The sequence below is a fragment of the Furipterus horrens genome, unplaced genomic scaffold, assembly GCF_987537825.1.
Source record: "Furipterus horrens unplaced genomic scaffold, mFurHor1.1.pri manual_scaffold_9, whole genome shotgun sequence".
NCBI lineage: Eukaryota > Metazoa > Chordata > Mammalia > Chiroptera > Furipteridae > Furipterus > Furipterus horrens.
Window position 1 is genome coordinate 79,653,384 of NW_028327179.1, and position 26,146 is coordinate 79,679,529.

General features: G+C 39.7%; 1 protein-coding gene across 3 annotated transcripts; it reads left to right on the top strand.

Moving 5' to 3' along the window:
• The first annotated feature begins 255 nt into the window (after positions 1-255).
• On the top strand, positions 256-26,146 carry LOC150002010 (zeta-crystallin-like). 3 transcript variants are annotated; one of them, XM_090287445.1, is made up of 6 exons: positions 256-359; positions 3,396-3,512; positions 7,111-7,263; positions 11,627-11,790; positions 17,914-17,965; positions 20,234-20,550. In XM_090287445.1, the coding sequence occupies exons 2-6, from the start codon at positions 3,402-3,404 to the stop codon at positions 20,264-20,266; spliced, it is 513 nt and encodes a 170-aa protein (XP_090143571.1). In that variant the 5' UTR covers positions 256-359; positions 3,396-3,401; the 3' UTR covers positions 20,267-20,550. The 3 variants fall into 3 exon arrangements, with proteins under 3 accessions (XP_090143571.1, XP_090143572.1, XP_090143570.1); XM_090287446.1 differs by lacking the exons at positions 256-359; positions 20,234-20,550 and adding exons at positions 366-478; positions 26,062-26,146 and having other exon boundaries at positions 3,389-3,512; XM_090287444.1 differs by lacking the exon at positions 256-359 and adding an exon at positions 366-478 and having other exon boundaries at positions 3,389-3,512.

Below are 26,146 nucleotides of genomic sequence, written 5' to 3' on the forward strand. Positions count from 1 at the left end.
CACCCGCTTGCTTTTCCGGGCGCCCAGGCCTGGGCTTGGGGATTCTTGCGGCCGCGCGGCCATTTGCTGCGTTCCCCTGCCCGCCGCCCACCTGTGGGAGCTGGTTTGTCTTCGGTTCCTTGCAACTACAGGGGTCCCCTGAGTTCTTTCTAACCGGCCTTCCTCCTGCTTTGCGATCAGATTTGCCATCTTTTAGAACTGTGTAGAGTTTTTTTTTTTGTTTGTTTGTTTTTTTAACCTTTCCTTCTTAGAATAATCTTCAAAGAAAAAAGAAAATGTTACAAAACACCCAGTTAACACATCGTTGGATGTTTACACAGTTCCTCTGTTCCTCCAGGACACACCTCTGACCAGGGAAGGTGTGTTAATCATTGAACCGGTTTAAGGTTCGGCCTGTTTGTCCGCAGCTGGTGGGAATGGCTGTGTGAATGCCTGGTCAGCAGCAACAAATCCCACCGAGCTCTGCTCCCCACCGCTGGTGAGCAGATTGCCCAGTTCCACCCAATGTTTGCCTCAGAGAACCTGGAGGGTTTTATCTAGTCAATAACTCTGCCACCCTCTCTTACCAGAAGTGGGCGCTGAGATCCAGCCCTGCGAGCAACCTGATGAGGTCACAAGCCATGACGATACTTATCCTTGGCTACTTTTTATTTTTTTAATTTCTTTTGGATTAGGAATAATAAAATGCGTACGTGAATCATTCTTGATCAACAGCACATTATATGATTAATTTTCTTTCCAAGTTTTAATTTTTTTATTTCTTGCCTAAAATTTTAATTTAATTTTACTTTTGTTTTTCTCTCCTAACGTACCTTTGCTCTGACTTTGTAAATTGATCTGTGCATTTCGTGTTAAAGTAAATTTCTGATATTTTCTCTATTCCTTTAATTTTCATTTAAACCTAATAGATTCAAGTGTAACATGGAAAAGATCACTATTTCAGAAAGAATTTTATTTTTACTTTTTAAGATTTTATTCATTTTTGGAGGGAGGGGAAGGAAGAGAGGAGAGAAACAGCAGTGTGTGGCTGCCTCTTGTGCACCCCCAGCTAGGGACCTGGCCAGTAACCCAGGCACATGCCCTGACTGGGAATCGAATAGGTGACCCTTTGGTTCGCAGGCTGGCTGGCGCTCAGTCCACTGAGCCACACCAGCCAGGGCCAGGAAGAATTTTAAATTCTGAATTTTCTAGATTTGCAAAGTATGGTTGACAACCTTTTGTAGGTTAAAAAGTAAAATAAAAATTTTAAACCAAGTTACTCTTGTTGAAAAATTTTAAAAGTTTATATTTGATAAATAGAAAACCATATTTGAAGTACAGTTTAATTTACAAAAAACACAAGCAATGTGACAGGACTGCTGACTGCACATGTTTTACTCTGAATAATGGAGCTTACTACATGCTAGGTGTACTATGACACACACATCATGGGCTGCTGTTAATCTTCATGAGGATCCTATTGTAGGGAGCATTGGCCCCATATTACAGATAAGGAAATTATTAGTTTTCCTAATAGAATAATGCTCTGTATATTTCTACTGGATCCTCTAACTTATGGGCATTTGACATATTTCAAATTGTAAGCAGATGCCTTGATCGTAAAATATGCAACCCTACCTGAAGGTTAGTTGAATTTCATATTTCTAACTGTCTAACTGTCTCACTATTACTGTGCTAAAGTACATTCCTAAGAAATTATGGGTCCTCTCTGCCAACATTTCAAAGGGTGAGCTGAAAAGGATTGTACAGGAAGGAAATAAAATCACACAATGACATTTAGAGTGTAGCACTTGGGTTCTAGCTTTGCTTCTGTGTGACCTTGATGAGTCTCTTAACCTCTTAGAATGTTTTCTCATCCATAAAATGGATGGTGACTTTATTTCCACTTCTGCACACAGTTTTAATAACTGTTGCTTCTTTGCCTATTGTGAAAATAAGTATATCAGCGGGTGTGAAAGATGTGCTTTTTAGAAGAAACCAGGTATTGCAGGGGCTTAGGAATTACCATAATTACTATTCGTGTGTTGTGTTTTTTATTCTTTTTATTATACCTTCTGACACAGTACCTGTATTATGAAGCAGATTATGATCCTGTGGGTAGCTGAGGGGGTTCAAAGGCAAGGAGTACAGACTGGAGCCTGATCAATCATAATGGCAAAAGCTCAGTGGGAAATAAGATCTCCAGAAACAAAGTAGAAGGCAGAGCTGTCAAGGTCATGCCTATCTCCTTACAGGCACCACAGGATAATGTAGTAGTTTTGGACCAGGCAGGATATCTTCTAAATCCAGCATTAAGCACAAGTCTCTTCCTTACTTTGTTCTTTTCTCCCAATTTAGCAAATGTCAAAATGTAGGGGGAAAAATGTACGTACTAGATATTTTTGACATTCTATTTCAGGGCAATTGTGTTTTTATTATTGCTACAGTTTTTTGAGGATGATAGTGATGTCTGTTGGTGAACAGATAGGTGCGAATGCTTGAAAGACACGAATAGGTATGAAGTGGGTAGATACTGAACATGGAAATAGAGCTCTAAACCTTACATGATGTGTGCGTACATGTGTGAGAGAATGAGGACTGCATGGGAGCTGGGGAGAGGCTGAGGCCCTTTGTGTTCTCTGAGGCTAGCACAGCACCTTCCTTATAGTTAATGTTCAAAAAAAATGTGTGTTGAATGAATAACAACCAATATTTGGTATTAACATTTTATTTAAATCATTCTCTAGACTGAACTCCTTGGTGCTAAGGACTTGTTTTTAAAACCAGATTCGTGGAAACATTGTTACGTTAAATCAAAGAAGATTATACAGTTATAGAATCGAGAATATTTTAATGAGTTTATGGTAACAGTTATCTCATGGATGGGTGGGACAAATGGGTTTGGGGATAGGTACTGGAGGCTTCAGTTATATCAATAATATTTTAGGTTTTTAAAATGTTAAGATTTGTTAAAGGTGGGTGGCAGATAAATGTGTTTATCATATTCTTTGTATTTATGTATTTGAAATAATTAATAACAAAAAAAGATCTATTTATCTCATGTTAATGAAATTTATATTAGCTCCTAAAATTTCCAAGATGTTGCAGCCCAAGCGTACACAAAAGGACACCTACAATATTCATTTTGTTAGACCTATCCAGATGTTTTTGTTTGCATGTTTGATTCCCTGTTGAAGGCATTGAATGGCTACAGGAAACAATATGAAGTATTTTGCTTTGTAGCTGAAGGATTTGTAAGATGAAAGGTTTTAAACATGAAATGAGATCAGTGTAAGCTTGTGATTTAAATTGTCATTTGAAAAATTGTTTGATCTGACCCTCCAGGGGAAAAATACATAGTAATAGCCTAGCTGCAATAGGACAATACATTAATTTTTTTTTCCCTCAGTCTCTAGATCACCATGGCGACTGGACAGAAGTTGATGAGAGCTATTAGAGTTTTTGAATTTGGTGGACCAGAAGTGCTGAAATTTCAGTCGGATGTTGCAGTACCAATTCCAAAAGACCATCAGGTGGAAATAATTACTTAAAAACAGGCAATAATTACAGAGTATGAGTCTCTAGCACATCAAATTAATATTAAAAAGAAGCAGACTCATAGTGATTGTAAAGATAGTTAAAGACAAATTTTACACTGCTTATGAGCTCTGACAAAGATAACATAATTCTAATAACAAGTGAAGTAGATCTAAGAAAAGAAATAATGTGGCGTTTTAAGAATTTTTTGAAGTTGAGAATCATCGATGCAGTGCAGTAGGATTTTTTTTAAATGGAGTCATAAGTAGTTGTGAATAGTTATTCTATTATAAATTTTCCTGATTTTTATTTTGTGGACATCAGGAAAACAATTTTCTTCTCCATACCGGCTTTTCGTATATGAATTAAGAGAGTTTAAATGTAGAGCTTAATCATTTCATTTCCAGTGACTTTAACAATACGTATACATTTTCAATAAAACTTATGTATTGTTATTACTGCAGTTGCCATGGCTCCTGAGTCTTAATTTCCTTAGCAAACTTTATGAGCGTTTTCACAATTTGGCCATAACCTATCTTTATATATTTATTTCTTATCACTCTTTTTCAATAGACTGTGCTATAGTAGCATCAAGCTTTATCCAGTTTCTCCATGAGGCCCTTTTGTTCCTTCTGTCTTTGCACGAAATTGTCCTTTAACTTGAAATATAAGTTTTCTCCAAATCCCACAGAATTTCAGCTCATCCATTAAGGCCTAGTACGAATACCACTTCTTTTTAAATGCCTTTCTTTACTCTTACAGCAGAAGTAATTCTGTGTTAATTGAGGTAAAATAAGCTTCTGTAGTAGAAGTAACCTTAAAATATCAATAAATCAACAATAGAAAATTATTTCTTATTCACTAGATTCCAGAATTCGAAAATGTTAGTTGGTAGCTCTCCTCCAGCACTGGCTCAGGGACCCAGGTGTCCTCCAGCATGAGGCTCTGCCACTTTCAATGCCTGTCTTCTGAGGTCACATGAAAGGGCAGAAGCAGTGTGGATTGCCTCAGAAGGCCTTTATGGGACAGGCCTGGAAGTGGCTCTCATCACTTTTGTTCAGAGTCCCTTGGCTAGAACTCAATCCTTTGGCTACTCATAACTGTAAATGAGCCAGGAAACAATAGTTCTTTCCTCTATACCCAGGAGGAGGAAATAGATTTGATGAGCACAGAAAGGTCTCTGCCACACATCTCAAGTATTTCCATCACTATTTTCTCAAAATGTTTTTCATTTGGCACATAAACCATTCTGCCTTACATTTTTATTTAAATGTGGATTTGGAAAACAGGAAGGTGAGCTCATTGAAGGCAAGGTTTTTCCCCTTCATTTTTATAGTACCCATAACACAGGGGAACAAATTTTAACATAATTCCTCTTGAGTTAGATTTTTCAGCTATTTAGACTTAAATAGGCTTGCTGATTTCAAAACTGCAGTTAGTTTTCTTCTATCACGTCAAGTTTTTCTTTACAGCTTATCTTAATGCAACCACTCTAGGCTGGATGGAGCCTGGATCGAGGGAAGCACTAGTGCCATCCTATTGGCTGAGAGCAAACCTCCCTTGAGTCAGGGGGAGAGAGGATGACCTTGGAAACCAGCGACAGGTTCATACTTGTCTAGGCTATTCAATTACACATTAGACAGTGTGGTGAGAGGTTGTGTGCTGCTCTATACAGTAAATCATATTCCAAAGTGTAGTCCGAGTTCTAGTCTGTATACAGTAGTCCCTCTCTATATCGCAGTTCACTTATTGTGGCCTCACTGTATCACAGGATTTTTAAAATTATATTTAATTATTTATCGTGGATTTTTTGCTATATCATGGGATTTTGTGGTGCTGTCTACATATGTTGTTAAAGTTACGTAGGTTTAAGAGTGTAGAATATGTTTAAGAACATTAGTGTTTATAAAAGTGTGGAAAAGGTTAATAAGGGAGTGGGAAAGGTTAATAAGGGATTGGGAATTGTTTATAAGTGTGTGGGAAGGGTTTATAAAGCCTTAAAATATGTATAAATACTAAAATAAATGTAAGGGTCCTACTTCGTGGATTTTCACCTATCGCGGGGGTGGTCTAGAACATAATACCCACAATAAGTAAAATACAGTGAATACTGTATTTTAAAGTAAAACTTGGTGATCAAAATAAGTCTTGGGCCCCTCACAAGGTATGCAAGCTGTGTGTTGAGAGTTTACAGATGTGCACAAAGGGAACACATGATAAATTGCCATTTGGTATACCTATGGTTTGGCAAGAGCCCAGAGATCATTCAAGTGACTGTTACTTTTGTATACTGAAAACGTCAGGATATACCAAGAAAAATAAATGTAAAATAGAGTATCCTAGTCTACCATCAGCTGTACACCTAGTGCCTCATTCAGCTGAAATCCCAGTGCCAGTTTTCATTGAACCCACCTCTTTCGAAAAACAGGAGTATGGTGAAGAACTAAGTGACAGCAACGATGATGATTTTGAAATTGAAGATGACCAAGTTCGTAAGGGATTTGATCAGCATGAGTTGAATGATTTGGCACGAGATTTGGAACTATCTAAAAAGGCCTCAGAACTCCTAGCATCAAGACTATATGAGAAAAACTTGCGTGAAAAAGGAGCGAAGGCATCCTACTTTCGATCAAGAGAAAGTGCATTTCTTCAGTACTTTTGAAGTGACGGTGGCTTTGTGTATTGCCATAACATACGTGGTTTAATGGAGGAACTGGGAATTCCAACCTAGAACGCAACTGAATGGCCACTGTTCGTCGACAGCTCGAAGAGGAGCTTGAAGTGTGTCCTCCTCCACAACGGCAATTTACTTGGTGCAGTCCCAACTGGCCATTTAGTCTGTTTTCGTGAAGAATATGAAGATAGAAAGAGAGTCTTTGGTCTTTTGCTATATCACAAGCACAATTGGATCATCTGTGTTGACCTTAAAATGGTCTGCTTCCTTCTCGGTCAGCAACGCGGATACACCGAGTATCCCTGTTTTCTGTGTATGTGGGACAGCAGAGTTCGGGGGACGCATTGGGTGGAGTCGAATTGGCCTCCAAGATCTGACCTCAAACCTGGTGATCCAAACATTCTACATGAGCCACTTGACAGAGAGAACATTATATTCCCACCTCCGCACATAAAACTGGGTCTCATGAAGCAATTTGTTAAAGCTTTGTCAACTGAAGGAGACTGTTTCAAGTATCTCATTTTGTCATTTCCTAGCCTGTCGTTTGAAAAGATAAAATACCTTAATATGTACGTTTGGTAGCAGAACTTTACTACTTGTACACAATTTGACTTACAGTAACAATATAGCCTCTATATGAATAAAATAACTCTCTAAGTAAAGAGTATACTTGGGTCATTTTTTTAAAATTTTCATTTGTATATACATTTTGTATGATTTTTGGGACAGAGGGAGGGTATCCTGTACCTTAAAAAGTTGAAATGATAGAAAGAAACTGGAGTCATTTTTGGATTCAGATGTCAAAAGTTGATAAGAAACAAGTGTCAGATCTAAACGAAAATTGTGTTCCCCAGTGTAATCATTACAGTCCTAGCATAATGTCTGAATGCTCTGTGTAAACTAATACATTGTCATTGCAGGTTCTAATCAAAGTTCATGCATGTGGTGTAAACCCAGTGGCCACATATATTCGCTCTGGTACTTATAGTAGAAAACCACTCTTACCCTGTACTCCTGGCTCGGATGTGGCTGGGGTAATAGAAGCTGTTGGAGATGATGTACCTGCTTTCAAGGTATTACACTTTTAATTATTTCTATGTTAGCTTAATATTTTCTTAAAATATTTTAACATAGTTTTAAAATGTGTCTGTATTTAAGTATTACGCAATTTCTGCCACTTGGGGGTCTCCTCTAGTAATAAAGAAATTACCTTTGATCCAGAGGCCTTGTTTATTTGCATTGTTGGGAATAAGTGCAGGATCATTTCTATATCTTCACATCCCCAACAGAATTAAATGGTGAGCCTTTTAACAGTAATATGTAAGGAAAGAAAATTATATTACTTCCTAACTCTTGATAATACACAAACAAACATTTATGTTTTTTAAATCCTCACCCGAGGACATGCTTATTGATTTTAGAGAGAGGGGAAGGGAGGGAGAGAGAGAAGGAGAGAAACATCAATGTGGGAGAGAGACATCGATCAATTGCCTCTTGTATGTGCCCCATCTGAGGACCAAACCAGCAACCTAGACATGTGCCCTGACTGGGAATTGAACCTAGGACCCTTCGGATGACGCTGCAGCCAACTGAGCCATACTGGTCCGGGCACAAACCAACACAATTTTTAATACTTTTAATAAATTTAGCTTCACAAAGTAAAGGGAATGTAATTTTTTTGGAATTATAAGTAAAAATGAAAAAAATGCAAGGTCACTATATATTTTCTGAGCTGTGACTCAGACAGAACAAGGTGATAGAGTCAATGAAAATGTTATGATCAGGACTCTTACTATTTATATACCAAAAGACTTTTAAATATGGAGAATATACTCATGTTCTAGCATCTTTCCTCATAATTCCTTGACCTGCTCAACTCTGGTCCCTCATTTATCCAAAATTGGACTGAGACAGAGATGATTAACATGGCCCCTGAACAGGAAGACAGGCAAATTCCTATAGCTTTCCACTCCTCAGCCCATAGCAACCTGGCTTCTGCCCCCATCGCTCCACTGAAATGATTCTTGCTAATGTCACTAATGGCATCTATATTGCTGGAGTTAATGGGCCCTTTTATGTCATTATCTCTCTTGACTTTTCTGTGACATTTGACACTCTCAGTCACTTAGTTTTTCTTAAAAAAAAAAAAAAAAAAAAAAAAAAAAACTTTTTTCTGCAGCTTCTGTGACATCATTTCTCCCGTTCTTTTCCTCCCCCTTCCTTTCTGGGCATCCTTTTCCAAGCCTCTTTTTCTCGGGATGCTCCTCAGCGCTCCCAGTCCCTCCTTACACCTCTGTTTTATATTGTATACCTTCCTCATGATGATTTCATGTACATCCGTATTTTCCATTATTACATGGATATCTTCTGCTTAGAATTTTCTTTTCTTATATAAAAATTTCTAAATATTTTATTGAAGCAGTATTTTAAGCCCAACCAAATATTAATCACATAAAAGAACCATTTCCTAATCTTACATAAGCAACGCATTGAGTCTCTTATGTAGTTAACATTTTCCTAATATTTAGGCTCTTTTTCTTTCTAAAGAATTTATTTTTAATTATTTTTTGTATTAGATGAACATTTAACTTTTTTTCTATGACAGGTGACATTCAATATTTTATATTAGTTTCAGCAATATAGTATAGTGGTTAGACATTTATATAATTTACAAAATGATTCCCATGGTAAGTCTAGTTACTAAGCTCGGCGGCCACGTTTTAATGGCTAGTGGCAATTTAAAATTCAAATTTAACTTGAAAAACAAAGACAAAAAACAGTTCCTTAGTCAAACTAGCAATGTTACCACTGCTCACTAGCCCCATGCGGAGATAGGATGGTGTCCATCGTCACAGAAAGCAGTGCTGGAGAGACAGGACCCACTGGTCAACCTCCAAAACTTCTTACTCCGTGTTTAAAAACTGAGCTTGTCTCTTCGCACTTCATCTCTGCTCTTCTCTCGTGTGACTGCCTTGGTGACCTCTGGGGGCTTGAGGCTTATCTCGTCACTCTCCCTCCTCCGTTCTTCCTTATTAGAACTGTTTTCTCTCTCCTTCTCTCCTTCCATTTCAACTCTCTGTAGATTAGGTTAGCTTTCCTAGGTCCTTACCTGGACTTCTATAATAGACACTTGTACCTTACCACTCTCCCCTCCCCCCTTACTCCTTGAATCTCTCCTTGCTCTGTAGGAGGTGTTTTCTAAAATGTAATTCTGATAGTTTTACAATTAATTCTTGCATTCATTTTGTGTAGATTTCAAGATATTGTTGCAATTGCTTATGTTACAAAAGAAGACTATTTTAAAATATTCTCTCTCTCCCATTTTTCCATTTGTATCTCCTATTCCTTCTCTCCCTGCAGTTTAGTGATAACTTTTTGTTCTTCCCTCCATAACTCATGCTCTTTTATCTCTGTCTTTGTTCATATTGATTCTTCTGCTTGGCAGAATTAAACTGAAACTTACAAATATGGATTCAAGGGATTTGACACTCCAGCTTTCATTTCTTTTCTTTTTATCTCTTGAAAATATTACATTCCATACATTAGTCTATTTATTCTTTGGGAATGAATGCTGGCTTTTTTTTTTCCTGCCACTATTCCTTTACTTACTTAGTTTTCTTCACCCAAAATGACTTTTCAATTCTAGTTTTCAAATCTCCTATTCTTCAAGACCTACCTCAAATATTAACTTCTCAATGAAAGTATTCTTGATTCTCTTAACTTAGAAATAATTTCTTTATTTTTCTTGTATCTATCTTTAATGGCTCATCACGTTTACCTTGCTTTGTAATTATTTCCATGTTATTTCTCTTTTCCTAGACTTAAGGATGCTTGATGTTAAAGGGAATGTCTTGCTTACTAATATCTTTCACAGAACTCAAAGAAATGCTTTCTGTATAGTGGATTCTTAGTAAATGTTTGAATTATACTAAAATTAATGCGTCTTGTTTTTAAACTATAAAAGCACGCTTGATCTTAACCTAGTTATACTTGACCATTTACAGGGGACACTGAAGCAGCGATGCTTGTCTCTTACTCGTAGATGCCTTTTGAATGTTGTTTGTCTACACCCCATCTACACCCCACCATATAGTGCTGTTAGTTTTTCATATCTCTTCATTATAGGACAAATTTAAGTATACTGAGCATTATTGTCTTAATGTTTTGCTTATTCCAAGGAATGCTTTCTTTTTTTTTCAAGGGAGAGAAGTTAGGGCAGGCGATGGCAGTGGGCAGCCTCATTCCCCTAGTGTGCAGGTCGCATCAGGCAGCCCCACGATGCTTATACAGAGCCTTGTCTCACCCTCAGTTATGCTCTGCTCTTGAGCAGTAAGGGCTGCACAGACGTTTATTGAGAGATTGCTGTTTCTGGTGCTGGGACAAATGCTGAAGCCAGTCCCAGCTCCTCCTGCTGTTAGGATCCAGGCACAGAGTCCTGCCTTTTGGTGTAAACATGAAAAATGAAGGAAATGTAGGGGTGAAGAAATCTGTGGAGAGGATTTAGAGCAGGTAATTGCTGTGTGGAAGAAACCTTACTTTCTTTTTAATCCTCACCCAAAGATATGGGGTTTTGTTTGTTTGTTTGTTTGGGTTTTGTTTTTTGGTTTGTTTTCTGTTTGTTTGTTTTTTAGAGAGAGAGGAAAAGGGGGTAGAGAAAGAGAGAGAGACATTGATTTGAGAGAGAAACATTGACAGATTGCCTTCCCAATGAGCCCAACTGGGGATTGAACCTGCAACCTTTTGGCATATGGGACTACACTAACCAACTGAGCCATCTGGCCAGGGCGAAACCTTACATTTTATTTTTTCTCCCTAGTATTTTGGGCAAAAGTGATTTTATTAACTGCCATTTACTAACTTCTTGATCTGAGCAAATTACTGAATTTCTTTTTGCCTCAATTTTATTATTTGTATTGTGGGATTAATTCTAAAGTAGCGATAATAAAACTACTTACCTCTTAAGCTGTTATGAAGATCAAATTATATAATATTCATAAGATACTTACTGCAGTGCCTAGCACAATACACTTTCAATAAAGGTTCGTTATCATTTTCATCATTATACCATTCTGGAGGTTTGCTTTCCTTTGCTTTTTTCTATTTCTCATAATTTTTCTTCTCACTGGTTCCCATTAATAAAATACTTAAAAGTATTTAGTAGTTTAAAGTTATTTTTACGAGACCCTAAGATGTAGAAAACTATATAAATGCTTATTTCTTGTTATAAAGTTTGCATTAAAAAGGATTTCAGCTCAGGGTGATCACTTCATAAGTTATATAAATATCTAATCACTATGTTGTACATCTGAAACTACTATAGTATTGTATTATACTGTATCTGAGGAAAAAGTTCAAAAGCATCATAAAATAAGATTATACCCATTTTAATGTCACTTTTAATCTCTGACACACATATGAATGTATTGCTTCCCCCAGAAAGGTGACAGAGTTTTCACTACCAGCACGATCTCTGGGGGCTCCGCAGAGTTTGCTGTCATAGCCGATGACACTGTTTACACACTGCCAGAAAAACTGGACTTTAAACAAGGAGCTGCTCTGGGTGTCCCATATTTTACTGCGTATCGAGCTCTGCTCCACAGGTAATAACACTATCAACTAAATAGCCAACAACAAAGGAGGGCAGTGTTAATTGCTTTTTTCCCTACCATCTGTCTGTCATTTTGGGGTACCGTTTTGTTACCGTTAAGCTTTTATGAAGTGGAAACTGCTAATTTGAGAGATTGTTCTAATCACCATGGATACAAAAAAGAGCAAAACACTGTCTTTGTGTTCAAGATGCTCACAGTCTAGTAAGGGAAGCGGACCTAGGAGTAATAACAGTTATATACAATGTGGAAAGTACAGTGGTAGAGATGTGCATAGAGATTTATGAGATCACAAGGGATGTGCCTGTGGTGATGAGGTAGGTCTTCCTGGCAAGGTGTAAAGGCTTGGACTATGTTAAAGCTATATTTGAAAACAATCAGAGGGAATTAGATTGGGAAGGGAGCTGGGAGTGGAGAGGGCATTCTTGACAATGGGAGTAGCTAGTGTGTGTGTGGGGGGGAAGCATGGTATCCGTGGAGAGCTAGAACAATCTGGTTTTGTTGGATAGAAGATTTTTAAGGCGAAGAGTGGCAAAGAATAGATAATCTCTCAATATATGTTAGCTGTCATCACCACATATGTAGGTTTCCGATTGTGAAAGCTAGATTATAGAGCTCTAACATTGTTCTGTAAGGGATTGGGGGGGTCATGAAGTTTTATTCAGGACAGTAATATTGTCCTATTTGTGTTCTGTTGATACCACTTACCAGTTCTGTGAAAGATGGACTTGACCACAGGAATGGAAGAGATGGGAGTGTCTTATAGGCGTATCATATGGGCAAAATACTTCTTGTCCAGAGCAAGGGTCATAGAAGAAGAAGTGGAGAGGAAAGGACAACTATTTAGGGTGTAAAATTGGGAATATTTGGTGACTGCATGTGGAGAATTAGGTAAAGGAAAAGCTTAAGAATACAGACATCCTAATTGACAAGTCCAACAGACTATTGGATGAAAGAGTTGTAAGATTGAAGGCTAGAGGAATACATTTGGGGATATCAACATGTGGGTGAGAACTGATAAGATGAAAGTGATTGAAATCCCTCAGGGAGTGAGAGGAAGAGTGGAACGAGAATAGAACTTTAGTGAAAACCAACATGTATTGGTGTGGTCAGAAGTAGGGGACAGAGGCTCAATAAAACCAAAAGGAGTGTATTACAAGACCAAGAGAGTCTAGAAGTCATGGTGTTTGTTAAACACCTGTTTAGCTCATGGGCTTTGAAGACAGGAAGACCTGGGTTGGAGTACTGTCTTCACCTACCACTAGCTATATGAGCTTGGTCAAGTTACTGCCCTGTCTCAGCTTCAGTTTACTGATTTGAAAAACTAATAGCATCTACCTCATAGGGGTGTGGCAAAAATTAAATGAGGTAATGCATACCTCTTAGTATAGAGCCTGGCACAGAGTAAGTACTCAATTAGTGTTGATAGTGTTAGGGGTAGTAGTTGGTTTTGCTACTAAGGAGGGAGGCTAACTGTCAAATGCAGCAGTGAGGTGTATTTGGAAAAAAAATAACAGTTGGGCTCAGCAATTAGGAGATCATTGGTGACTTTAGTCATATTGTTTTCAGGGGAGTGATGGGACAGAAGCTGATTGAGTGGGTTGAAGAAGGAAGGGCAAATTGATTCCTGAATGGAGACTACTCTTCCAAAAAGTTGGGGGAGACCAACAGGAAGGAGTAGAAGAGTACTTGAGGAGAGTGTAGGAACAGAAGGATTTGGGGAAGGAAGGACAAGACTTGAACATGTTTACAGTTGAGAAAGGATCTAGCAGAGAGGGAGGGGTGGCATATGGAACAGGATCCTGCATAAGGCAAGATGGAAAGGACTTAGGACATCAGTAGAGCGATTGGCTTCAAATATTGGAAGGATAGCTTATCCATCAAACCTAGAGGATATAAAGATGGTATAATTATGGAAAGCATATGGGTAGAGAGGTACAGTATTGAAGGAACTTATATGTGATTATCTCAGGCAAAGTAGCACCAAAATGCACATTGTTGTGTGATTTTTTTTCTAGTCTTAGCCAAATTATTTAGGAAGTTAGGTTTTAACATTGGTTCAGGGCTGTAGTATTGGTGGCAAAACAGAACAGTGCAAAGGAAATGGAAATACTGGAGAGAAAGAGAAGAGAAGTTGGGGTAATCTTCCAGGGGCCCAGGCTGATGAGGGAAGGGGGTAAGGCCAAGAGCAGCAAGTGGGCAGAAATAGATCAATCGAGAGACAGCAATCTCTGTGAAGTTGAAGGAAAGGTTTTGATAGAATATGAGTTTACAGAGCTAGGGTAGGAGATTGTTGTCATAATATTGGTTACTATCACCTGGTAGTTTTCAGGTAGAATGGTTGGAGGTGGTTACTAGGTTTAGCCCTGAGAGAGAGTGACTAATACGGAGGAGAGTTCAGGAATGGTGATGTAAGGCTTTCTCCCTGGTGAATGCTAAAATCTCCTAGATTGGGCTTATCTTTGGGGTGGAAGAAAAACCTATGTGCCAGATACTATTCTTCATTGACTAGGAGGAAGCAAGCAAGGGGCAACAGCTTGGAAGGCCAAGCCAAGTGCACAAGCTCCTACTGTGACCCCCAGGGAACTAAGAAAAACAAACAAACAAAAAATCTGATAGGGTCTGGAGACTCAGGGAAGAATTTCAGTTAATTCCAAAGGCAATCTGCTGGCAGAATTCCTTCTTGTCCCAGAAGAAGGTAGTCTTTTGCTCTTAAGGCTTTCAACTGATTAGATGAGGCCCATCTGTATTAAGGAAGGCAATCTGTTTTACTCAGAGTCTACCGATTCAAATGCTACTCTTATCTAAGAAACACCTTCAACAGAAACATTGAGATCAGAATAACGTTTGACCAAACTCTGGCACTCCAGCCCAGCCAAGCTGACATAAAATTAACCATCACAGTGACTCCACACAAGGTTAGAAGGATCAGAGTAGTGGGGATCCGGCAGAGGGTTAGCCTGTTTTTTTTTCTCTACCTGCCACAGGCCCAGGGATTTAGGAGAATGTGCTCCCAAGTGTTTGAGGGGTTGTTTATAAGATGTTTTTTCAAATTCATTGAGAAGTGTTTCATAGGCCACAATATAACATTAGTCATCCTGTTGCCTTACATTGTATTTTACCTTTTAAAATGTCAAAGTTTATCATTTGAGACCCTCTGTTTAATTCACTACCCTCAATCCCCTTATCCCAAGCAGGAGGGTTAGTTTCATTTACTGCTCATAACTGCCATTTGTCCGCTGTTGGCACACAGCCTTGAGCAGGACTCCAGATTACTGTGTTTTCACTCCCAGACTGAACATCATGTCATGGGCGCCCAGCCCTGTTGTTTTAGGAAGTAAGAGCTCCTGTCTGGGAGTAAGATCTGGATCACACAACAGCTGCTGGCTTGTGATATTAGCACTTGGCCAGCTGGAATAATGAAGGATCCCCTATGTGCTGGCTGCACAATCCTTGTTTTCAGTATATTAGAAAAGTAGTGGTATGAACCAGAAGTAAAAAAACACGGATGTCATTTCACCAGAAAATCTAGACATTTTAGGGCTGACACGGGAACCTTTGTGAGAGGATTTATCGTATCTCTTACTCTCTTATCATTGCTGACTGAGCATTGTTTTCTGAAACGAGAGCTTACAGGCTAGTGCAACGTGATGTCTGAAGGCATGGGAAAGTAAAAATGTTCTCTGAAAGAGTCTGTCTCCGATGTTTACTTGCGCAGTGCTCTGTGCCACAGAATAAAGACTGGCTCTCATGGACTGTTCTGAGATGCTTTCTGTGGGAATCAGTGAGGAACTCCAGTTCCTCTAGCTTCAGCAGGTCCACTTACCCTCCCTGCATGGACCGCATCCTGCAGCAGGGAGCACCATGAGTGATCGTGGCATCCAGCACAGTGCCTGGCGCATAATAGACTCTAATAACACTGGGAAGCACAGTTTTTGTTGAGTTAGATCTGACACTTGTTTTGTACTAACTTTTGGCATCCGAATCCAAAAATGACCAAGTTTTTCTCTATCACATCAACTTTTTAAGGTACAGGATACCCTCCCTTTATCCCCCAAATCATACAAAATGTACACACAAAAGAAAATAAAGAAAAATTACCTGAATATACTGTTTATTTAGAGTTATTTTATTCATATAGAGCCTACATATTGTTATTGTAAGTCAAATTGTGTACAAGTAGTAAAGTTCTGCTACCAAACATACATATTAAGGTATTTTATCTTTTCAAACGACAGGCTAGGAAATGACAAAATGAGATACTTGAAACAGTCTCCTTCAGTTGACAAAGCTTTAACAAATTGCTTCATGAGACCCAGTTTTATGTGCAGAGGTGGGAATATAATGTTCTTTCTGCCAATAAGTGGCTCATGTAGAATGTTTGGATCATGAGGTTTGAGGTCATATCTTGGAGGCCGATTTGACTCCACCCAATGCTTCTCATGAGCTCTGCTGTCCCACATACACAGAAAACAGGGATACTCGGTGTATCCGCGTTGCTGACCGAGAAGGAAGCAGACCATTTTAAGGTCAACACAGATGATCCAATTGTGCTTGTGATATAGCAAAAGACCAAAGACTCTCTTTCTATCTTCATATTCTTCACGAAAACAGACTAAATGGCCAGTTGGGACTGCACCAAGTAAATTGCCGTTGTGGAGGAGGACACACTTCAAGCTCCTCTTCGAGCTGTCGACGAACAGTCGCCATTCAGTTGCGTTCTAGGTTGGAATTCCCAGTTCCTCCATTAAACCACGTATGTTATGGCAATACACAAAGCCACCGTCACTTCGAAAGTACTGCAGAAATACACTTTCTCTTGACTGAAAGAAGGGTACCTTCACTCCTTTTTCAATCAAGTTTTTCTCATGAGTCTTGATGCTAGGAGTTCTGAAGCCTTTTTGCGTAGTCCCAAATCTCGTGCCAAATCATTCAACTCATGCTGATCGAATTCCTTACGAACTCAGTTATCTTCAATTTCAAAATCATCATCGTTGCTGTCACTTAGTTCTTCACCATACTCCTGTTTTTCGAAAGAGGTGGGTTCAATGAAAACTGGCACTGGGATTTCAGTTGAATGAGGCACTGGGCCTATAGCTGATGGTAGACTAGGATGCTCTATTTTACATTTATTTTTCTTGGTATATCCTGACGTTTTCACTATACAAAAGTAACAGTCACTTGAATGATCTCTGGGCTCTTGCCAAACCATAGGTATACCAAATGGCAATTTATCATGTGTTCCCTTCGTCCACATCCATAAACTCGTGACACTGTTCGCACACCTTGTGAGGGGCCCAAGACTTATCTTGATCACCAAGTTTTACTTTAAGATATGCAAAATAGGCTTGCCTGACAAATGCATTGATGTTTGTCCTTTGACTGGCAATGGTGAAACTGCCATAGATATAACAAAATGAATCAGGGTTGTTTAGGCACTTACTATGAGCAACAGCAGAGGCAGACATGATCTGAAGGAAAGGAAGTAAGTACGTATGTAAATAAAATAATAAATTCTGCAACTCCCTGTATACAGACAAGAACTTGGACTACACTTCAGAATACGATTCACTATATAGAGCAGCACACAACCTCTCACCACAGTGTCTCGTGTGTAACTGAATAGCCTAGACAAGTATGAACCTGTCGCTGGTCTCCAAGGTCATCCCCCACCCCTCCCCACTCGAGGGAGGTTTGCTCTCAGCCAATAGGATGGCACTAGTGCTTCCCTCGATCCAGGCTCGATCCAGCCTAGAGTGGTTGCATAAAATAAGCTGTACAGAAAAAACTTGACGTGATAGAAGAAAACTATCTGCAGTTTTGAAATCAGCATGCCTATTTAAGTCTAAAACAGCTGAAAAATCGAACTCAAGAGGAATTATGTTAAAAATTGTTCTCCTGTGTAATCATTTGTTGAATGAATTGAAGTTTTCTTTTATCTGTGGTTCTGAAGAATCATTTTTTGATTCTCTGGAGCCTGTAGAATATCTCACCATGAGTTTCTTCTTTGGATAAGTGTTAGCTGGACTAAGGGTAGAATTTCCTTGAGAATAATTTAAATTATGTCGGCTTAATTAGCTTTACAGTGAGATGATGAACCTATGCTTTCTTTTGCAGCGCTCGTGTGAAGGCTGGAGAAAGTGTTCTGGTTCATGGGGCTAGCGGAGGAGTAAGTATTTTTTTAAGTTTATTTTTAAATGGGCTTTCATTTGTGGGTTTCACATTTAAGTCAGTTTTAAAAGTCAAATTTATAAATATAATCAAGGGTGCTTTTTTCCTCTATGTAGTAAAGCTTCTTTAAGTTCTGTCTTCTGAAGGCAATTCCTTGTCATTAGTTTAGCACTTCTTCATGAATAAATTCAACAGATTACCCCATCAAAAATGTATCTATATTAGCTTTTCACCCATATTGAGTGTGGACCAAGATAAACTGGCTTTGTTTTTGCCTTCAAGCGGCATATGTTATAAGAATATTCATTTAGAATTTTAAACCACTTTTTAAGGTGAATATTAATTCCATATTTTCTTACATAAAGAACGAAGGTTCATTATAGCTTTACATACATTGCCCCAGACAGCACTGCAGAGCAACACTGATCTCATCGTCCTTTTTACCTCCCCCACCCCCACACTGCCTGCCTGCTGTGCTTTGATGACATTCATGGAGTGCAAAGTATACAGCTGTTTTCTTAACACCACAACCCTTGGTTTAAATGGTAATGGAAGGTGGGCCGGGGGATTACTCAGAACTTATAAAATAAACCCTTTAACAAAGTCACCCAATGCAGGGCTGTTAGAAACTTCTTCAAGAAACTGGCTGTCTCTCTTCCTCTGAGGAGCTTACAGGAAAATTTAGAGCTCTGAGGTCAGAATTTACCAAGAAATCCATATGACCTTTATCCTGCATGTAGATTGGTTAGAAATTTTGGATACACTAAGGCCAGATGGCTCCCCTTGAGGAAGATGGTTAACCCTTTCGGAACACTACGTATTCTGGACAGTAGGTTGTCTCTGGAATAATGAGTGGCATTCTGAATATGTGAACTTACCTTTAAAAGTGGCCAGGTACTAGAAATTTTGGATACACTAAGGCCAGATGGCCCACCTTGAGGAAGATGGTTAACCCTTTCAGAACACTACATATTCTGGGCAGTAGGTTGTCTCTGGAATAATGAGTGGCATTCTGAATATGTGAACTTACCTTTAAAGGTGGCCAGGTACTACAGAGAATTCAGTCCATTGTGTCTGTTAATGTTGCATAGATGAATCACAGGGTTTCACACCCAGCTTCCTGTGTACCTCAAAGAGATCAATTCTGAAAGATTTCACAGATCAGACTCTTTACTGAAAAGACACCAGAATTGTCCTTATGGGGCCTGAGAGAATATGACAAATATACCTTGTCAAGTACTCCCATTGTTTACCTTCACCAAAGAGGCTATTTTGGGGTTAAATTATATTTAACTCTAAATAACTACAGTCTCTGTCAAACATACATTTATTTAAACTGCTTTGGCATTCAGAGAGCTAACCTTGTACTCTGAAATTTCAATAGGAAGGAGAGAGAAAATCTCTATTCCCTTTATTTACCGTCTTGTAAAAAGCTCAGTCACTTCACCATGATTTTTTTTTAAAGGCAAAATCCACACTGTTCCCCGAGCTGGCTGAGTCTGTTAAACCCTCAGCTGGCAGGGATAGCCCAGCAATCTGGCGTGTGAAACGCTTCTGATCCTCCCTGCCCTGTCTGAGGGAAACAGTGCTGGGCTTTTCTTGCTTCTGTTTGTACGTTCTGTTCTCATTTAATTCAAGTTCCTTTGGGATTATGTTGTGTATTTAAACTGATGCAGAATTTATGAACACGGGTATTATTCAGATCTGTTGGCGGGGAGTGCCCTGTTATAGTGTCAGCAAAATAAGTAGAAGGAAAGTGGTAGACATACCTATTGAGGGAATGTGGCTAGTATAATTGTTGACAAGAATAGAATAAACAGGGCCTTTAAAATATTTATTGAGTGTCTGAATGAAGTAGTTAGAGCATAAGAGGATATATTTACATTAGTTTTTAGGTTAAATGCGGTTTTATTAAAAGCCTTTTTAACTGAAATTTTTAATTGAAAATTAAAGTAGTAACAATTGATTGTGCTAACCCCATAGTGTATTATATTTCATGTATTCTCACTCAACAAACAGTGCATTCCATGTAGTTTTGGTTAAATCAAATTCCTTTCATAACCCAATTGAGTTCAGGCTTATTATGCCTTTAAGGTCTATCCAAGGCCTGGGAGTTTGTGATACTGTTACATTTGATTAGGTTCTATCATCATTTTTCATTTTACTCCTTTTTTATCACGCCCAATCCATGATGATTTTGCCTTCCCCTAAATCAGTTGTTATCAATAAGGGATGATTTTCTAGCATCCGTCTTCCTTGTTCACAGGCAGTGGAGTGTCTATGGACATTTGTTTATTGAATCTGGGTGGAGGGTTCTGCCATCTCGTGGGCAGCAGTGAGATATTCTGCAGAACATCCTTCCAGGCACAGAATAGCCGCACAACAAAGGATTATCCAGCCCAAGACGTCAGTAGTGCCCGGTTTAAGAAACGCTCTAAATGCATGTGACACTCATCTGTACCATTCGTTTGGCATTGACTCAAACATGTATGGCTTACTAATTGTATTTTAAATAATTGCTTGTATCTATATTTCTAAAACATTTTTATTTATTCTTTATATTGTATTAAACACATTTTTTTCTGGCAACCCAATAGCTTGTTTTGTTTATTTATTTATTTATTTAATCTAATCCCATGGTTATACCATCTGGAAACTGATAAGCCTCAGATTTATTATTTCCAGCTCTAAACTCTTTCGAGTCCATTCCCATTTTGAGCTGATTGCTGAACATCACCTGTTAGGTGAGTAATATACAACTAAGCCCGTTCAAAGTGAATTCTTGGTGCTTTCACAAACTTGATCCTCTCTAATCTTCTTTATCCCATTAATCTACCTAGTCAATCTCCAAGGACCTAGGAAACATCCTTAGTTTTTCTCTTTTCCTCACATGCCACAATCTGTGAGGAAGGCCCTTCAGTTTACCTTTAAATTTTATCTGTATTAGTTGTTATTCTTTCCAGTGCGGACACCTCAGTCCAAGCCAGCTTCACCTCTTATCTAGACGATTACATCACCTGCTGACTGGTTTTCCTACTCTTATTTCCCTGTAACCCTCTCTTCTGCCTCTCATATAATTCGGATGTTCTTTTTAAAGACTAAATCGGATCGGATCTGATTTAAGCTCTCTGGTAGTTCTGCATGGTTCTTTAATGTAATTCAAACGTTTACCTGCGAGGCCATGAGTGCCTTGGCCTCTATGTGCCCCTCTGGCTTCTTCTTCCACTTCTCCCGTGTGCCCCTCAAGCCACATTGCCCCCCTTTCTTTTGAACACCCTAAGCTCATTCTCACTTCACCAGGTTAGTCATCACCATTCTTCCTACAACATTCCCCATGTGGCTTCCCAGACCTTCATGTGGCTTGTCCCTCACTTCATTTGGGTCTCCTCTCTTCAGCGCAGCTTTCCCTGATGACCTAACTAACCCCTTTCCCAATCTCTTTCTAACCCAATAGGCTGTTTTATTTTCATATTTTTTATTTTCTGAATTTACTTTGTTCAGGCTTTTGTTTATCATGTTCCCCCATCTTTAGAATGTCAGTTTCTTGCATGAAGTACCATGTCTCGCACATAGTAAATACTTTATGGATGTTTATCATACAGGTAAATAAATTAATTTGCCCATATACCTGTCTCTTCCACTTAAATGATAGAGGCCTTACATCTGTTATGTAGTATTTTTTTTATATGTTCAGTTAAAGTATGAAGTCAGTGAACATATTTTGATCATCTTTAAACTCTGTACCTTTGCACAAAGTAGATGCTAAGTAAACATATTGATGCAGTGGTTAAAACTCAAGCTCTGCACTCTGATTTGGTCCAGCTTGTTTCCATCTCTGTATCCTGGGCAAGTTACTTACATTTTATAGGTTTCACTTTTTTTAAGTGTAGAATAGGGGCAATAATCATATCTGCTTCATAGGCGTCTTGTGAGGATGAAGTAAACTGACGCATAGAAATTATTTAAGTGTGGAACTTGGCACAGTATAAATGCTCAATAAAGGTAGCTGTTGTTCTTACCTCTTCATTTAAACTTGAAGTTTCTTAACAATAGGGTAGGAATTAGAAGAATTTTAAGTTCACTATATGTATTTAATAAATGTTTACAAGGATACAAAGAATCTTAAAACTACTGGGTTAAGAGAACCAACTAACAGTAGCCAGATGAGAGAGGGATTGGGGAGCTGGGTGAAAAAGGTGAAGGGATTAAGAAGTACAAATTGGTAGTTACAAAGTAGTCACAGGGATGTGAAGTACACCACAGGCAGTATGAGGTCTGTGCAGAAAAAACCTAATCATTGTTAACCCATTGTTGTCGGGACACGTAAAATTACATTTTTTGCAAATTGTGCACAGAGTGCCTTTATCTTTCATAATAATGATGAAGAATACATTCTAAGATCAGAAAATCAAAGTTTTATAAAAATATTCGAAGTAGTTTTTAATTTATAGTGATTTTACGTAACGACAAAATTTGCACGCATATTTCAAAAAATCGCCACTCCCACCATAATGCGTTGGCACTAAACACCTGAATACAATGTGTTAATATAACGGGACCAGTTTGTGTGACATCAGTGCAACCTGGCAGCCAAAGAGAGTGCACTGGAATGCACATGTGTGAACAAGGACAACTTCACTGTACTAGTTAGTGGGAGCGGTAGACGCATTGGAGTGAGCATGTGTACTGTGTGGCTATCACATTCAAAATGAGCAAGGAGAGCAACAGATCTGCATCGAATTTTGTGTTAAGTTTGAACATTCTTCTGCGGAAACTATTCGAATGATTCAGAAGGCCATAGCTATGGGCAACTGGTGATTGTCAGCTTCATCATGACAACACCCTTGCTCATGCATCATGTCTTGTGCAGAGATTTTTGTCGAAACATCAAATCACCCAGGTGACTCAGCCCCCCTACAGCTCAAATTTGGCACCTTGAGACTTCTGGCTATTCCCAGAACTAAAATGACCTTTGAAAGGGAAGAGATTTCAGACCTTCGATGAGATTCAGGAAAATACGATGGGGCAGGTGACGGCGACTGTGTGAGGTCCCAAGGTGCCTACTTTGAAGCAAACTGAGTTATCATTGTTCTATGTGCAATGTTTCTTGTATCATCTTCAATAAATGTCTTTTTCATATTACATGGCTCGATACTTTCTGGACAGACCTTGTATAGCCCATAATATTGTAATAACTAGGTATGGTGCCAGGTAAGTACATCTATAAACTTGTTGGGGAGATGACTTTATAAATTATTATAATGTTTTACCACTATGCTGTATGCCTGAAGCTAATATAAAATATTGGATTGGCCCTAAAGTTTGTTTGTTTGTTTTTTGTAAGATGGTTCTAGTAGCACTTTGTTGTCTTTAACTTCATTTGAAACAATTTTGTTAAATTGTATCATAACGGCTGCCCTATCAGCTTGCATTTAAAAAAAATCAAAATTGGTGAATTTTTGTGTAGCCATTTTTATAATGAAAATGTAAGAAAATAAGCAAGGTGAGAGACTCTTAGTCTTTCTTGTTAAGATTTAGCCATCTTCAGAATCGCTGAGGTTTGGTAAACATCTTTTTGCATCTTCTTGCTCCTGGAAATGTAGTTGACCACAGAGGTTCCAAGCACCAACTTTCTGTTGGTTTTCAGTACTCCTTCTCAGGACTTGCAGGCTGTTGGCGCTTGTTTTTGAGCAGGTTGCAGCTCTGGGGGACTCCAACCAGGAAGGCAGGACAAGGCAGGGCATGCTGTGCTGACATGACTGGGAATGTGACCGACTGAGCTGGTGTTGGAGAAAACCAGAGAAATACGAGCTGTCACTTCTCCAGAAAGCCAAGTGGAAATTTTAGCAATGAATTACTTGGCAAATATTACTGATGAATAGTCATTTTATCCATGTGGGGGTGAGGAGGAAATCTTCTCTTTTTCTTTCTTCATTTTTATATAGTTTCCCTAATTCTATTCATATGGAGAGAAATTTCAAGAAATGAGAACCAAATCCCTAGAAAGATTAAAACTAGACATGGAGTTACACGCTGACTTATACAAAAATCAAATCCATACATGGGAATAAAATAGTCTAAATTATGGTGAGATGTAAGAAAAAAATAAAACAATTTCCCAGACAACAATAGCATCAGATGCCCAGTGAGACCAGGTGCCCATGTGTCAATGCCAGTGGTTCCCAACCTTTTTGGCACCAGGGACCAGTTTTTCCACTGACGAAGGGGGTGGGGCCAGAGGAGAGCTTCACTTGCTGGTTGCTGCTCACCTCCTGCTGTGGACCAGGTGGAGGGGCAGAAGGAGGTGGAGACAGGAGGCAGAGCTCAGATGAGCTTCCCTCCTGGGCTGGTCCCTAACAAGCCATGGAGCTCACCAGCAGAGAGGAAGGGCTATTTTGAGCGGTGTGTTTCCCTGTGTTTCCATGTGTTAGGCCTTGAATGGGAAGATGATGATCCTTGGGATACTTCTTTGGATTTGAGAATACATCAGAAATTTTCCAGTTCAGGGTACTGAGTCCCAAGGTCACAGAGCTCATTGTTGAGCTGAGCTGCAGGGCCCAGGCTCCCAGCCGGTGCCAGTTCAGCTGCCATACCCTCAGGCCTCCCATTCCCACCCCTTCTGGCACCAGACAACCAGACCCATGTCCTCGAAAATCTAACACCGTACAGCCAACGTAGACATGAATATGTTTTCCTTGTTGGTCTCTTTAAATTATGAACTTCCTGCTTGTTGGTAAAAAATCGATTTATATACAGAGTTGTTACAGAAACAGGGGAGTCCAAAAAGAAACCCCAGAGTTTGCGGCTGGGAGATAGGGAGCAGGAAGCAGCTTTCAGGATGCCCTTGCATGCCTGGAGCTAGTGGCTGGAAACATTGTTGCAAAGATCTGCTTTACTTCCAAGACTCAGGAAGATGGAAGGGATCTTGGACTGTGGGCTGGTACGGAAGAAGCAGACAGAGCCTACATAGGGTTCTGTGAATGGTCAGGACGGTTTTGCAACACCCACTGCGTGATAGGATGGAGGGAGAGAGAGGAGGCAGGGAGGAAGAGAGGAGCTGCGGATATTTTTGGGCTGGCTCTGGCTCTAGGAGGCTCTCTCTCTGGCCCTCACGCCCTCACTCTCTGGCTCTTGTGGGCTCCCTCCACGTGGCTTGGAGAAGGGGTCTCCAGGCTGCTTAAAGAAGAAGCTCTCGCCAGGCGGTTTTGAGAAGGAGAGGAGATCCCCGAGGTTTACAGGAAGAAGGCAGTTTGCAAGGAGGCTGAGAATCAAGGCAGTCCTGCATTGAGAGCTGGAGGGCACCACAGCACAGAAAGGACCTCCCCAATCCGAACTGAGTGATTGGCAGCTACTGGTAAAGCTGAACTGTGCCTAGGAAGTAGGGAAACGGTGTTTCTGACTTTCCTAAGACTGGCCAGGTCTGGGAGGGAGAGGCAGGACTATGTGTAAACAAACAATTCTTTATCTTTTCACCAAACTCTGGTATTGAGAGTTATAATTCTGGCGGCGGGCAATCGGGCCCCTAACTTAACAGCCCGTGGGTTCTGTTTCAATCGGAGCAGCCCAGGGGTCCTGTTATAGAGTTAGATAAAGCAAAAGGTGAAGTCGCCCATTTGGTTTAAAACACACATTGATCTCATTTGATCACCATGGAAGCCCAGGGCGGTGATGGTGTTATCCTGTCTCAGACACAGGTGAGCGCTTAGAAACCGGCAGCCCCGGCAGAGTGCCGCGGACCTGGACTCAAACCCAGGCTGCCAGATGTGAGCCCAGTGCTCTTTCGGTTCCAGCTTTCAATGCACGGGGAAGGGCTTATGGGGAGAGCACTCAGACAACCAGAGCCTCTTCCTGGGGGAGAGAGGAGCCTCTTGGCTTCCATAGGTCAAGTCAGCACGTGTGGCTCCAGTGCAGATTGGCATTGGCCCCTTACTGTGTGTGGCAGAGCTCCAGATGGGCACCAGAGTGCACTTCTGGGGTGCAGAGTATTCTCATAAAGTGTGGGGGAGACAGGGCAGTAGTCTGGAGATTGGTGTAAGCCTCAAACTTCAAAACCTTACCCCTCCTGCATGTTTCTCTTACTGTTTTCATTTTCAGAATTCATGAGGTCCAATGGATTTTGTTTAGCCAATACAGAAACTATCATTATTGACCACAGTATACTAAACGGAAAAGAGCAGCC